The sequence below is a fragment of the Uranotaenia lowii genome, chromosome 3 (genome assembly GCF_029784155.1).
Source record: "Uranotaenia lowii strain MFRU-FL chromosome 3, ASM2978415v1, whole genome shotgun sequence".
NCBI lineage: Eukaryota > Metazoa > Arthropoda > Insecta > Diptera > Culicidae > Uranotaenia > Uranotaenia lowii.
The window spans coordinates 361993676-362007236 of NC_073693.1; the positions used below are offsets into that span (position 1 = coordinate 361993676).

The window sequence follows — 13561 nt, forward strand, 5'->3', positions numbered from 1 at the left end:
TATCGGATCGGTTTTACTGTTGATCCAAAAGTTGAAGGCAAACATATAACACATAGTTACATCGACTAGGAACACTTTTTTTGCCATGCGACTCAACAGAATCCGATCAACGACCATTGGAACCCGTAACTTTCTAACCTCGCACACCGATTCGAAAAAGGTATTTACACAATATCTCAACCGTTCTGAGTAGATCCAAACCGTGACGTAGCATGATACGATGGGTGCAAGTCGAACGAAGAACTCGGTAGAATTGAGATAATGGACGATTTTCAGCTGTGGACGGCGTGATCGTATGATAATCGTTAGAAACGTGAACGCCACGATGGCGACCGTGACAGTTCCAGCCACGATGGACCAATAGTAACGTAGCTTGGACTGCGCAAAATGACTGCTGCGACCATTTTTCGACTTAACTAAAGTAAATGGTAGAATGCCACAGAACAAGAGCCCAAAGTACATGAACCGTAACACGGCTCTTAACATTTTGAAGCGTGAATGTCAGACTGGAGTGGAAAACTTGCCCAACTCAAAACAACGGCACGTTGAATGAATTCGAAACTTTATGATTGATGATCTTTGTTTTAATCGTAAGCAAGAAACCTCTCCCTCCAACCCTTAACCACTTCCACTAATGAGTTTATGGACAGTTTCCCGTAGTTTATTGATTTCTGCCAATTTTAATTGTTTTACCCTTCTGAACGAGTGGACTTTATTGGCAGCGGCTTTGGCATAGTGGTTAGAGTGCAAGTCATCTACGCTGAAGTTTATGAGATCGAATCCCGGTCATGGCATACATAGTACATTTTCTGTGGGCTGATGGTTTTAGCATTTGTATAATGCTAGCCACCATAACTTCGAAAAATGTACGCTTAGAGTTAAGGGAAGATCTCTTCAAAGAAACATGAAGTTTCACTGAGATCCTATGTGTGTGTGAACGTTTTTTAAAAAAAAAACTAAATTGTTATTTAGGATGCGCGATACCCACGGTGACTTTTTTAGAACTCATTTGGGAAAAAAATCGGAATATCTATATATTTTCCCCATCATGGAGGAGATACTCTCGCCTACTCAATGAAACTTGAAGATTTGCGAATTATGTTACACGAGTAAATTTTTCAAAGTGTCACTTGGAATTATTCCGTTTATATTTTAAACTTTACATTACTGAGCTTGGAGGTTTTAAAATTTAATTTCCTCCATAAGCAACTAATAATTCATAACAATTTCATGATTTTTCCTCAACTTACGCAAAAATGTACAAATTTTGAACAAATTTTTTAAATTAACTATTAAAATTGGCTAGAAATAGCAAGCATTGGGATAATGGTGTATTTTCTATTTTCAAAATTGAAGAAAAGTAGATTAGAGAAACATGAGATATCAAAGAAATAAATAACAGGGGCCGTAAATGTTATGAATTTTTTATCATGAAAATAAAAACCACACATTAAGATTGCAGTTATTCTGCTCAGGACCATGATTATCTGAATTACAGGAAAACCAACTGCCAAAAAATCACTTGATCCCTAAATTTGAAGGAATTCTCTTTCGTGAGTTCAGGAAGTCGTCCAAATGCGGGAAGGAATTTCCCTATGCCACGTGACGTTGCAGAAATGACAGTTGTGTTTTCACATTCACTTTTTTCATCCATCGTTTTCTACCACGAAATATTTTAACTCGTCATTTTCTGTTTCATTTACCGTTCGTTGTTTGGTGGTCGGTACTCGCGCAGAACATTCGGCCGAAAGAAAAGAAAAATTGTAGTTGCGGAGAACGGAACAATGTGCAACCAGGTTCCAGAGAATTTTATAATTGCACACACTAAGAATGCATTTTTTCCGCTCGGGATATTGATTCTCTGAACCACAGGGAAATTGCATAACTAATTTGAAGTTTGAAAAGAAACCCTCCCGAACTTACAGACATTTCATTTCTCTTGTAATCCGGGATGAAATTTTTACGAATGTATTTGGGCTCGAGCAATCGTCCTGTACCACGGAGGATCGTTGCAGCTGAAAACCGTTTTCTGTCGAACTTTTTATAGTTTATCCTTTTCTTTCTTCTGTGTAGCGTCTAGAAAGTTTTCGTGCGTACTGTTCATTAACATAGAAGGTTCAAGCGGTGAAAACGAATGTCAAAAGAAGACTTCATGGAATTTTCATGGGTTTTCAGGTTCGTTTTTATCAATCTTTCATCATTAAGATTCAGTTATTTACGTATATTATCGTTGTCGAAATACTCTAAATTTATTTTTCGTAGACATACAACGAAATGCGGCCGGAGTATAGCGAAGCAGCCGGAGTACCCGAGAGCCATTTTGTTTCAAAGAATCCACCGGCGGAGAGTCAATTCGAGCAAAACAGACGTCGAATTGGCCTTTGCAGCATTCATTTGATTTCATACCTCAATACTTCATCTGCTAGCTTGATCAGAAAATCCAAGATCATGGCCCGATAGACAAGCTGATGAAAAATGTAAGTTTAAAAAAATAATTCATGACTATAACTGTGAAATTGAAATTCTTTATTACTGTTTCCAGGCAAAGCTAAAATAAACATCCAGATCGACTATACAGCATTTCCCCACTCGTCAAACGAACAGCTGATTTCTCATGTTTACATTTTTCGGCATATCGTGGTAGGGTTAACATAACAACAACATTACGCATGTTCAATGACCAGATAGTAACGAAATAAAATTGGCAATGCAATTGTAGTGGTTTTGCAAAAGCACTTTGGTGAGGAGAATATAAATTCTTTATTAAATTAATTGTAAATTCATAACAAGTTAAGAGATGAAGCTAGAGATGATTTTAATTAAATAAGTTTTTAAAGGAAACATTGAACAGTGCTTATCATCAAAGATGAAAATGGCGACCAGTTGGTGTTTACATTTTTCAAAACAAAATCAAAAAGTTTCCCTGCCACAATCTGTCTCAGGAAATTCTCATTATTCAATTTCCATCGAAATATAATAATAAAAAATCGTAATTTGAAAACAAAGCTGCCGTATTTAAATTTCTGCGTGATAAAAACCTTAATTCTATGTAAATCTTGTGAGGAAGCTCTCTCGAGCCTACAGGGAAATTTTGAAACTTCCTTCTAATCACAGGAGAAAACTGTTTCGAATCTACAGGTGAGTTTGACAGTTGTTTCCTGTAGTGTTTTTCTGTACTGAGATTGTCCCGAAATTTTCAGCTGTTGCAAATACAGGACAAAATCGTCTCAATCACAGAAGAAAAGATTAAGTATGTAGCTTTTGAAAATGAGATTGATTCGTACGCAAGATGCTTTCCCCCGGTGTGCGATCTTAGCCCACCACCCCGAAACGCAAGGCCTTACATGCCAGGTTCGCACGGCACCTAGGTAGTGTTAGTAAACGTGTGTTCATGCGTTAAAGTCAAAATATTAACAATATTTTTCTTTGTTTACAGAGAAATTTTCCCGCCTGTGTGTTGTGTTGCGGTTAAGTTGTTTCCATATTGCCAAATAATGCCAAAAAACCGAAAGAATGTTTTCATAAACTTGTCAAAATAAATTTCAAAATATTTGTCAAATAATTGTGTTGTTTTTTTTTACGTATAGTGCATTGGGATAATACAAAATAAATGAAAAGCGGGGAAAGGATACCTGAATTCACTGAAAATCTCGTCCTGCAAATTACACGAAAACGCAGTTTCAAATTTCTGCAGGACGAATTCTTCCCTAGGAAAAAAATTGAGTGTGTACGGCTCACCGACGGGACTTGAACCTGCAATTTCCGCTACAATACAACGGTGCGTTAGCCAATTACACCACGGTGAACGTGACGAAATAGGCTCTAGCATGGGTACATGTCGAGCTCCATCGATTGATCACATTATGCCACATGGTCCGATTATAAAGCACGGTCGGATTATGTTGCATTGTCGGATTATGACGCATGGTCAGATTATGTCACAGTCGGATTAACTAGCATGGTCAGGTTATGTCACATGGTCGGACTATGGTGCATAATCAGAATATGTTGCGTAGTCAGATTATGTTGCATGGTCAGATAAATTCACATGGTCTCATCATGTTGCATTTTCAGATTATGTTGCATGGCAATAAACTTAGTCGATTTGCTCGAAGCTTCGTTTCGATTCAATACTTATCCAAGATTTTTTGCAGAATTTTAAAGTAGACATGCAGTGCTTAAAAAGTAGTCATACAATACCTCGCTAGGCGCCAGCAGTGATGTCAGTTGATTTGATTGTTTTACAATGCCAAAAGTTATACCCTTATGCAACTCGTAGTTTTTTGCCTTAAAGATACGAAGCTAAAAGGGACAGAGGCTCCGAAAATTTCAAGAGTTTTCAGAAACAATCGTGTGGGTGTAGAGAAAAAATAATACCCAATTCCCCAAACGGGCGAGTTGCAGAAATTATTACCACACGTCCAGAGGGGACGGAGTCTAAGCCCTCGGATCCCTGGTCGTTCCTCTGGGGATCAGTGAGGGTGGGTACACATGACCTTCTTTTGTTGGCTAGCTCGATCTTGATCTCGCGAAGGACCTCAAGGTCGGCTTTGTGCCTACTTTGGACTCCCAAGACTCGGATGTGATGTGTTTGAAAAAGGACAATTTAATAGATTTAAGTGCGTGGTTTATTTCGTGTTATAATTCTGTGTGATGTGTAAGATGTGTATGTGTGTGTATTTTGTGTGTGGCGATACGCTCACCGTTTTGTGCAGGCCTGCGGCGTCGGAACGTTCTCTTGGCGGAGGGGCTGGTGATGGAATGGCGAATTCTCGGAGATGGCTTGGTGGATGGCTGGAGGTCGTCTGGGGCTGGTTGTGGCTTGAGTGAAGCTGACCAATGATGACCAACGTAATGGGCGTTACTTGGCAGGAAATGAGCTAGGCCGGCTTGTTGGGTTCTTTCGGGGCGATTTGGCAATATTGGACTTCTCGGGGATCTCTGATCGACACTCGGAATGGTTCTGGCTTGCCCGGTCGGATTGGCGACCGAGTCGAGCAAGTGCTGCACCACGTGTCACGGGGCTGACGTCCCCCGAGGACACCTCGAGTGGACCGTTCTGGTTACCTGGGCAAGTAAATCGGCTTCGGGACACAATTTGCGATGTCCGTGTGCTTACTTTCGGCACAAGTCACGCACGATCCGGGCTACTTTTCTTGCCCAAAAACTTTTAACCGGCACTCCACGAGTCACAAAGCGCCTACAAGTTGGCAACGGGCGCATGCGAGACGTTCAGCGCGAAGTTACCACCCGAAAGAGATCATCCCCCGGCTTTCTCTTTCCGATCAGCCCCCTGAGTTTTTTCTCCAACCCACTGAACTGAAATTCGCCACCTTGTGATGTTCATGTTTGTGATGTTATACGTGTTGTGTCTAAACCTAGCCCTAATACTTAGCCATTTTTCGAAATAGTTTGAAATCAATTGCCTGACTTAGAGCACCTGCAACGGTTCAGGCGTAAATATTGGTTTTAAGTATACCAGTTTAAGCAAAATTTGAAATTTTAGAATCGGCTAAAACACCCACTCCCCACCGGTGTAGGAGCAAATTTAAAACGGAAACACTTTCATTGCAGACACTCAATAATTGAGAAGAAAAAAACCATTTTATTGGAAAAATTGCATAAGTTTTGAGTTTCACGGTTAGTTGTCTTAAAATTAATTCTACGAATATTCTTTTTGACAGAACAATGATTTCAACTATTCTACCAGGATTTCATTAATTTAAAAGCAAAAATGACTACACAGCGAGGAAAAAAGGTCAATTGAAACAATTCTTCAATTAATTCAATCAAATTGCTTTGAATCAATGGAATAAAGTTTTGTTGAAATGAAATGAAAAAGCAATTTTTTTTCAAGTTATTGCTGACATTGATAAAGGAAACGAGAAATGTTCATCCCAAAGTCAAAGGAAATTTTCCCTTGATTTGTCGACATTTTTGTTTGACAAAAACTTGTTTCACTATTTGTAAATTTATGTATGGATACAGAAAAATATGCTAATATTGACGAAAACTCCGAGCAATCCATACGAAACTAAAAATCTCTCAATATCTCAAATAAAACAAAAATTATAGAACAAACAATAAACATTTATTTTACCTCATCGAAAAAGTATTAAAATTTTCTTTTCGTTTATTTTTTTCAAATTTTAGAACGCTGACTGGATTCACTAATTCGTCGAACTCAAATGAAAAGCTTTTTATTCAATTATATTAAATCGAGAATAATGTGACATCTATTATTTATACTTGATATGGTTTTTATTAACATCTATTCTCAATTTATGTTACGTATAGGGTGGTTGAAGCGAAAAAAACATTCAAATAATATCTCAAAAAGAAACTATTATCACACCCAATGTTACTCAAACATGTGTGAAAGAAATCATTGTTGGCTAAAATTTTCTCACCGTGAACTAAATCGGTCTGTCGTATATTTTGAAATCCTGTTCCAAATTTGCATGAATTTGGAACAAAGGCGTATAACTGTTGGGAATTTTGAAATCGATAACTGTGCTAAAACAGCAATATACACCACCGGTGCCAGCCGAAATGTTTTAGCGTGGTCGAAAACCGTGTTTTGCATCTACCGTTGGGACAGCCCTTAAACACCCATAAAAATAAGTAATTAATTAAGTTAAACAATTAACATTGAAAAAAGAAACAAAAACTAACATGCAACAAGACAAATGTTACTAACGGTAACAACATTTTCGATCAAATGTTTTCCCAAACTGCTCTGTGGACCTAGGATACCAAGCGAAGAGAATGGACTGCTGAACCTACGATATTTTCAACAAGGAAATGATGGAAGAATTTGGTGTGATCGATCCTTGATTATTCTTACCATTTAGGTTCCCGATTCCTGACCCGGATGGTTTCCCTCCAGGAATGCTCTTCAATAGAAAATCCTCATACTATCAGCCTGATAGCACAAAGCCAAGTTTTTTTTTAAATTTTTAGTCTTTGAGTAAGGTTAGAATTTGATAAATCACAGCACCCAAATTGTGATACAATTTTAGCTTCTATAGGAAAAATTTGACTTCATTTTCGTCGGGTTTATCGATTTGAGTTATTCGTTTACTTATGTTTCTGATTATCGACCGTAATATTTATTATATGCAGTTACATACGTATATTGTTAATCTACATCATTTTTTTCTGTTACGAAATTGGCTTTGAATAAACTACAGAATTCATCGGCGTTAAAGTGCATTTTCGGAAGTTAAATATTGGTACAAAGTTGCAGTTTTGATTGGAATTCCATTTTTTGTAGGATCATAAATCCTGGAATCCATAATTTTGAAATTTGGCTGAACCTTTAATGGATAATTAACTTTTTTGGTAACACAATAGTAATAATTTCATAAAGTGAAATAAATTTTGACAAAATTGAAAAGGACTAATCTGTTACATACTTTTTTATATTGAGATTAAATTTAGTATGTTGATGGTTAAAGAAAAGAAAGACAGTCACCATTGTTTAATTAAATGTTTTTTTTTACACTGATATAAATTTTTTCTTCAATTTGATTCTTCAATAATGGAAGTATAAAAAAATGATGCATTTTCAAAATTTTGAGTGTCGTTAGGGAAGAACACGAGTATACACGTAGTACAATATATAGGATTTGGATTTTCACATCATTACACTAGTCGATACACTTTTGACAAGTGTAATGATGTGAAAAACCAAATCCTCCTGCTCATGTCCTTTTCTCCCAAACCTCCTACTTTAAATTATTTTGCTAGGATGCAGAGGTAACCTCGGTCCTAAAGGACAAAATTGATCTTTCATCCCTTTCTACCTTTTCCAATCTATCCATTGACTACTAGGACGTGGCCGGCGCCGTTATTGATGTTTAAAGAGAGAGCATCTGTTTTGTGCATTGAGGATGAGCTGCTAATCCCAAGCACCATTCTTTTGACCTTTGAGCAAAACAGATGGCCTTGGTCAAGCTTAAAGATACGAAGCTAAAAGAATTCACATATTTGCACAAAACCTATAAGTAACCTCGGTTGCACAGAACCAAAAAAAATTTTGATTTTTCCGAACAAAATATTTAATTTTCCCATACAAACCTAGAACTTCAAATTTACTCATGTAACCGTTTCTTAAAAATTCTGCGAAAAATCAAGGATGAGTTTTGAACCAAATCGAAGCTTTTTAGACCCCATGGTTTGAGTCTGACTCTGAAACAATATTCCAGAGTCGGATTATGGCTCATGATCGGATTTTTTCACATGGTTCAATTATGTCACATGATTGGATTATGTCTCAAAGTCAGATATTGTAATTTCGACACTGTCATATGTTGAAATTAACGAATGGAGACCATTAGTCTACTTATTTCAATAAAGTTCAAATTCTTAACAACTTGACAAGAGACAATTTTCGTAACTCTACATTTAGCGGTCGTAGCTAAATAACAGCCCCTTTAAATTTTTTTCAGTACAAGAACTTTGTCTAGAAATCTGACAGTATGCTCACTACAAGCTGAAAAGAAGATAGTGAAACTAATCTAACACACGGTATTATTTTTGTTATCCCTAAAAACTCCATCCGTCCATTATAAACTAAGAATGCGTTTTAGGCATTCTTTTCTTGCAAATTGCCATTGTTTTTTATCGTCAAAGAGCTGGTTTGAAGGTTTTCGAAAAAAAATCAAATTTTAGCTTTTAATTTTAGATAGTTATTTTTTTGAAAAATATTTAAATTGCGGATTAAACATCAATGATGAGCTGCACTTGTACTATCAAAATCAAATAGCTAGTCATGGTCGCCACCATCTGAAACCATAAAGCTTATTATAAAACTTGACAATATTCAATGAAGTCTTACTGAAACAATCAAGCCATTATCTAGACAAAACATGTCGAAGATTTTGATCTCGAAGCTACGGTTTTTCAGTTGAATCAGAAACAGTTCAACCTGCAAAAAAATCATTTATAATTTTTTCAACTCCAGCTACTTTTTTTAGGTCGTACTACCGTTTTGGCAATTCGATCATCGTCGTTTCCGTCCATCCGTCTGTCCTCCAGCAAGAGTCCGGTTTTCTCGGCCTGCAAAACAATGGAGATCGTTTTATTTTTTTTTGTTCCTCAACGCCAAATATGAATTCGACGCACACGTCTCGTGTACAAATTGGCACTGGACACCAAATAAAACATCTGACATATATTGAAGCAGGCAGCGAAGGTCCCCATCCCGATCGATGAAACATTCGGTTCCCGGTTCCATCTCAGCCAGGCGATCGCGTTCATGTACAAATTATACATTCCACAAAGGCTAATGATGAAGTCTTTGGTAATCCGGCACAAGAGAGGAATACTGAACAGGGCCACAAAATCCTGGACAGCTTCGTTCAACAGACAGTGCATCGCTACCAGACGATTTAGGTCGGTGATGATCGTTTGGGATTTATTGTAATATTTTTGTGGACTTGACACCTCACTAGAGTCTTCTTCTAGGTTTTGGATTTCGAGGCTTAATTCTTTAAACTTAATGTTCATCAAACGATACAAATGGGCACCGATTTGGAAGATAAAAGAGTAGCCATTCGTTATTGAAGCGTTCGTTTGATAAATGAGCAAGGTTTGGAAAGTTCTACGCACCGGATGACTTTCGTACAATCTGAAACCTGATCCGAGAGAAATTGAAATCAAAGCCCCAATGACGGGAAACGTATCGTAAAATATGCATTTTCGTAAAAATCCTTTGAAAAGTTTCCAATCGATTAGAACCTGACAACTTCGTCTGAGAACGGACCAAATTTGAACAATACGGTTAAGCAACCGGCAAATGGTGTCACTATTAAGTGCAAAAAACAATTGCGTCAAAGAAACGCCTACTAGATTACAGACGTACGAGGCCGCTATGAAGTAAATGTTGCTTTGAAATTCTGTCAGTATTTTAATTTCCATCAAATACATGTAGAAGTAGGCCGTGAAAATCAGGTAGAAACAAATATAAATCCAAGAGTACGCCGTGGCCAGCTTGGATTGCACAAAACGATGTTGAGCTTTATCGAATATCAATGGAAGTAGGCCAAGCAAAAATAAACTTCTAGTAACCAAGGAAACGGTTATTCGAAAAATTTTCACTTTTTCTGCCGAATTGTCCATGATACGATCGGTTATTTACTGTGGAAAATAAATTGAAAATCAAAAAGTTTTCAATATTGAGCTTTATTGCATTTAAACATGACACGCGTGTTGTTGATAATTTAATCAACGTCATGAAAATAACCAGTGAGATTATGGTACCGGATTGATTACTGATGAAAGTGATTGATTTGAAACATTGCTTTCCCATCACAATAAAACAACAACAAAAATTAAATATCACATTGCGCAAATAATTCAAATTTAAGATTCCGATTTCAGATTTCAGATTCAGATATCAGGTTCAGATTTCAGATTCAGATTTTAGATTCAGATTTCAGATTCAGATTTCAGATTCAGATTTCAGATTCAGATTTCAGATTCAGATTTCAGATTCAGATTTCAGATTCAGATTTCAGATTCAGATTTCAGATTCAGATTTCAGATTCAGATTTCAGATTCAGATTTCAGATTCAGATTTCAGATTCAGATTTCAGATTCAGATTTCAGATTCAGATTTCAGATTCAGATTTCAGATTCAGATTTCAGATTCAGATTTCAGATTCAGATTTCAGATTCAGATTTCAGATTCAGATTTCAGATTCAGATTTCAGATTCAGATTTCAGATTCAGATTTCAGATTCAGATTTCAGATTCAGATTTCAGATTCAGATTTCAGATTCAGATTTCAGATTCAGATTTCAGATTCAGATTTCAGATTCAGATTTCAGATTCAGATTTCAGATTCAGATTTCAGATTCAGATTTCAGATTCAGATTTCAGATTCAGATTTCAGATTCAGATTTCAGATTCAGATTTCAGATTCAGATTTCAGATTCAGATTTCAGATTCAGATTTCAGATTCAGATTTCAGATTCAGATTTCAGATTCAGATTTCAGATTCAGATTTCAGATTCAGATTTCAGATTCAGATTCAGATTTCAGATTCAGATTTCAGATTCAGATTTCAGATTCAGATTTCAGATTCAGATTTCAGATTCAGATTTCAGATTCAGATTTCAGATTCAGATTTCAGATTCAGATTTCAGATTCAGATTTCAGATTCAGATTTCAGATTCAGATTTCAGATTCAGATTTCAGATTCAGATTTCAGATTCAGATTTCAGATTCAGATTTCAGATTCAGATTTCAGATTCAGATTTCCGATTCAGATTTCAAATTTCAATTATTTCATCATGGGAAGACAAGAAAATCGGCTTCAAAGTAAAGAATTTAATTATGAAAGTAAAAAGTAAAAATATCTTCGATGCGACAGACAGGTTTCACAAATTAGGTCAAACCATCATTAGATGATGAGTTTCGGATAAGGAAGAACTGTCAAATTGATTTATTGAATTTCCAACCGTGCTCGCAACACTTTCTCGAAGCGGTTCACCAAATCCACTTCGTTCTGACTAAACTAGAGTGTTATCGTCAATGTCCCATCGGAACATCCTGATAGGGTCTGGACATGTTTTCCGAGCTCTTGGCCTACTGCCTGTGGCTTTCTCGTACGATGAAGGCTCTTACCTTCAGTTCAAAACGTCGAAATGGGCTATGGCGTACTCAGCGGCATTTCTCGTAGCCTACGTTGTTAATGGATTTCACCTGTACTATTCGATGGTAAAGTTGCAATGGGATAATAAACTTTACAGTAGCGCCTACTTTTTCGCAACTTCCTATTCCATCAACCTTTTCGGCATGATGTTGACCATGGTCATTTTCATGGTTCAAAATCGAAAAATCTGTAAGTTGCTCAATCATATCATACTAATTTGGTACGCGCTCCAACTGAAGATTCCACTTAGCGTTGATAGTAAACTATGGAAGATGTATTTGATTAAGTTTGTCTTATTCGATGGCGCACTTTCAGTAATTTTTATGCAAGCAACGGCTTTGTGGGGAAAAGTAGAAGATCACATACCAGCAACAGAGACTTGTCTCATCTACATCTGGAACAGTGCGCTGAACAATATGTTTATGCTTACTTTCTATCTTGGTGCACATTACTACCGAATGATCAATTCCAAGTTCAAAGGCTTAAGCAATAGGATAGCTGTTCTGGAAATTAAAAGAGCCTTTTGGAAGCTGCATCCGAAAAGAGAGCTACAGTATTACATGGCGATCGTTGACGAGCTCGATCATTGGATAGAACTCCATTGCTTGGTGAATGAGAAGGTTCAACGTTTCGTTGGTATTCTCAGCGTTGCATTTATGTTTCTGCTGTTCAAATATTTCATCGTAATAATATCCGGACTGTATGGAGCGTACATGCATGTGATTAGCGATTTTCGTTGGAACCGAGGTCTCGATTGTAGACGACTGATCCTGGAGACGTTCAGTGCTCTGTTTTCGATTTGCCAAATGTTCTTCCTGACGGCGAGTGCTGCGCTGTACACCAAACGAGTGAGTTCTTTTGAACATTAACATATGTATTTTATTTCATTAAAATAGTTGTTATTTTTAGGCCGAGAAAACTGGACTCATTTTAGAAGATCGACGAACTTGTAATGTAGATGATAGGATCAGTAGAACGGTAAGTTCCTATAAAACCATGAATATTATGGCACCTTGAACATGCTTTCGGTGCCAGAGTCACTTTGAGGATAACGATAACAGCAATCGCTAACCCAACTGATCTTATCAATATGACTTTATCCGTATAAAATGTATCTCGACTGAGCACGCTATTGTAACTCCAAGTAGACGATTCTGCTATTTTATCCATTATTCCTTGTGGCTAAAACGTTTAATTTTTTTGGGTGTATTAAAAATTCGGCTTTTACGAATTTTAAGCCACAGTTTAGAAGAATGTCTCATAAAACTGATTGATTTGCCTTACATTTCAGGTCGAAGCTTTCGTCACCGAGTTATGCCACAAAGACTTCAAAATCCGGGTCTGGGATATGTTCAGCTTGGATCACAGTCTTATTTGTTCGGTAAAGCGGAGATAACTTGAAAAAAATTGGACTTTTTTTAAACCTTATCTCCATTTGTAGATGACGGCAACAATAACGAACTATCTGATCATGGTTGTTCAATTGCAGCTGATTATGAATGTCTAACAGGTTTCTTTTGGATTCAAATGGACATTCAAATAATGTTAATACAAGGTGAAACGTGGATTATTAGAAGGTTTTAATAAACAAACACAGTGAATTTTTTTTTTAACGAAAATACCTGGTACTGTACTTCTCAATACATAATAATTTTAAAAGATGTGTTAATAATTTTTTGACGAAAAGTTTCTAATTTAACACTTACCGAAACCAAAGTGCCAAAGTAGATTGCATAAAAGCCCAGAACTTTAAGCTACGGAAGACGAGAAACGTTTGAACGTTTACGTAACAAACCAACGCCAACTATGTGCATCGAATTTGACGAAACATATTCCAACAATCACTTCACTGGAATAAATTCTTAACTTCAATTCATATGAACTTTCAGTAGAATCCGT

At 36.8% G+C, this 13561-nt stretch overlaps 1 protein-coding gene across 1 annotated transcript; it reads left to right on the forward strand.

The window, feature by feature from the left end:
• The first annotated feature begins 11541 nt into the window (after positions 1-11541).
• Positions 11542-13169, forward strand: LOC129754027 (uncharacterized). The gene is made up of 4 exons (XM_055749883.1): positions 11542-12510; positions 12572-12640; positions 12954-13043; positions 13104-13169. Exons 1-4 carry the CDS (start codon positions 11542-11544, stop codon positions 13167-13169), a joined length of 1194 nt encoding a protein of 397 aa, XP_055605858.1.
• The last annotated feature ends 392 nt before the right edge of the window (positions 13170-13561 follow it).

Bases quoted from the DNA above. Each gene is read 5' to 3' on its own strand.
- LOC129754027 (XM_055749883.1), top strand. From the start codon at position 11,542: ATGTCCCATCGGAACATCCTGATAGGGTCTGGACATGTTTTCCGAGCT. The intron at 12,511-12,571 runs GTGAGTTCTTTT...TGTTATTTTTAG, and splicing joins CTGCGCTGTACACCAAACGA to GCCGAGAAAACTGGACTCAT. The intron at 12,641-12,953 runs GTAAGTTCCTAT...CTTACATTTCAG, and splicing joins ATGATAGGATCAGTAGAACG to GTCGAAGCTTTCGTCACCGA.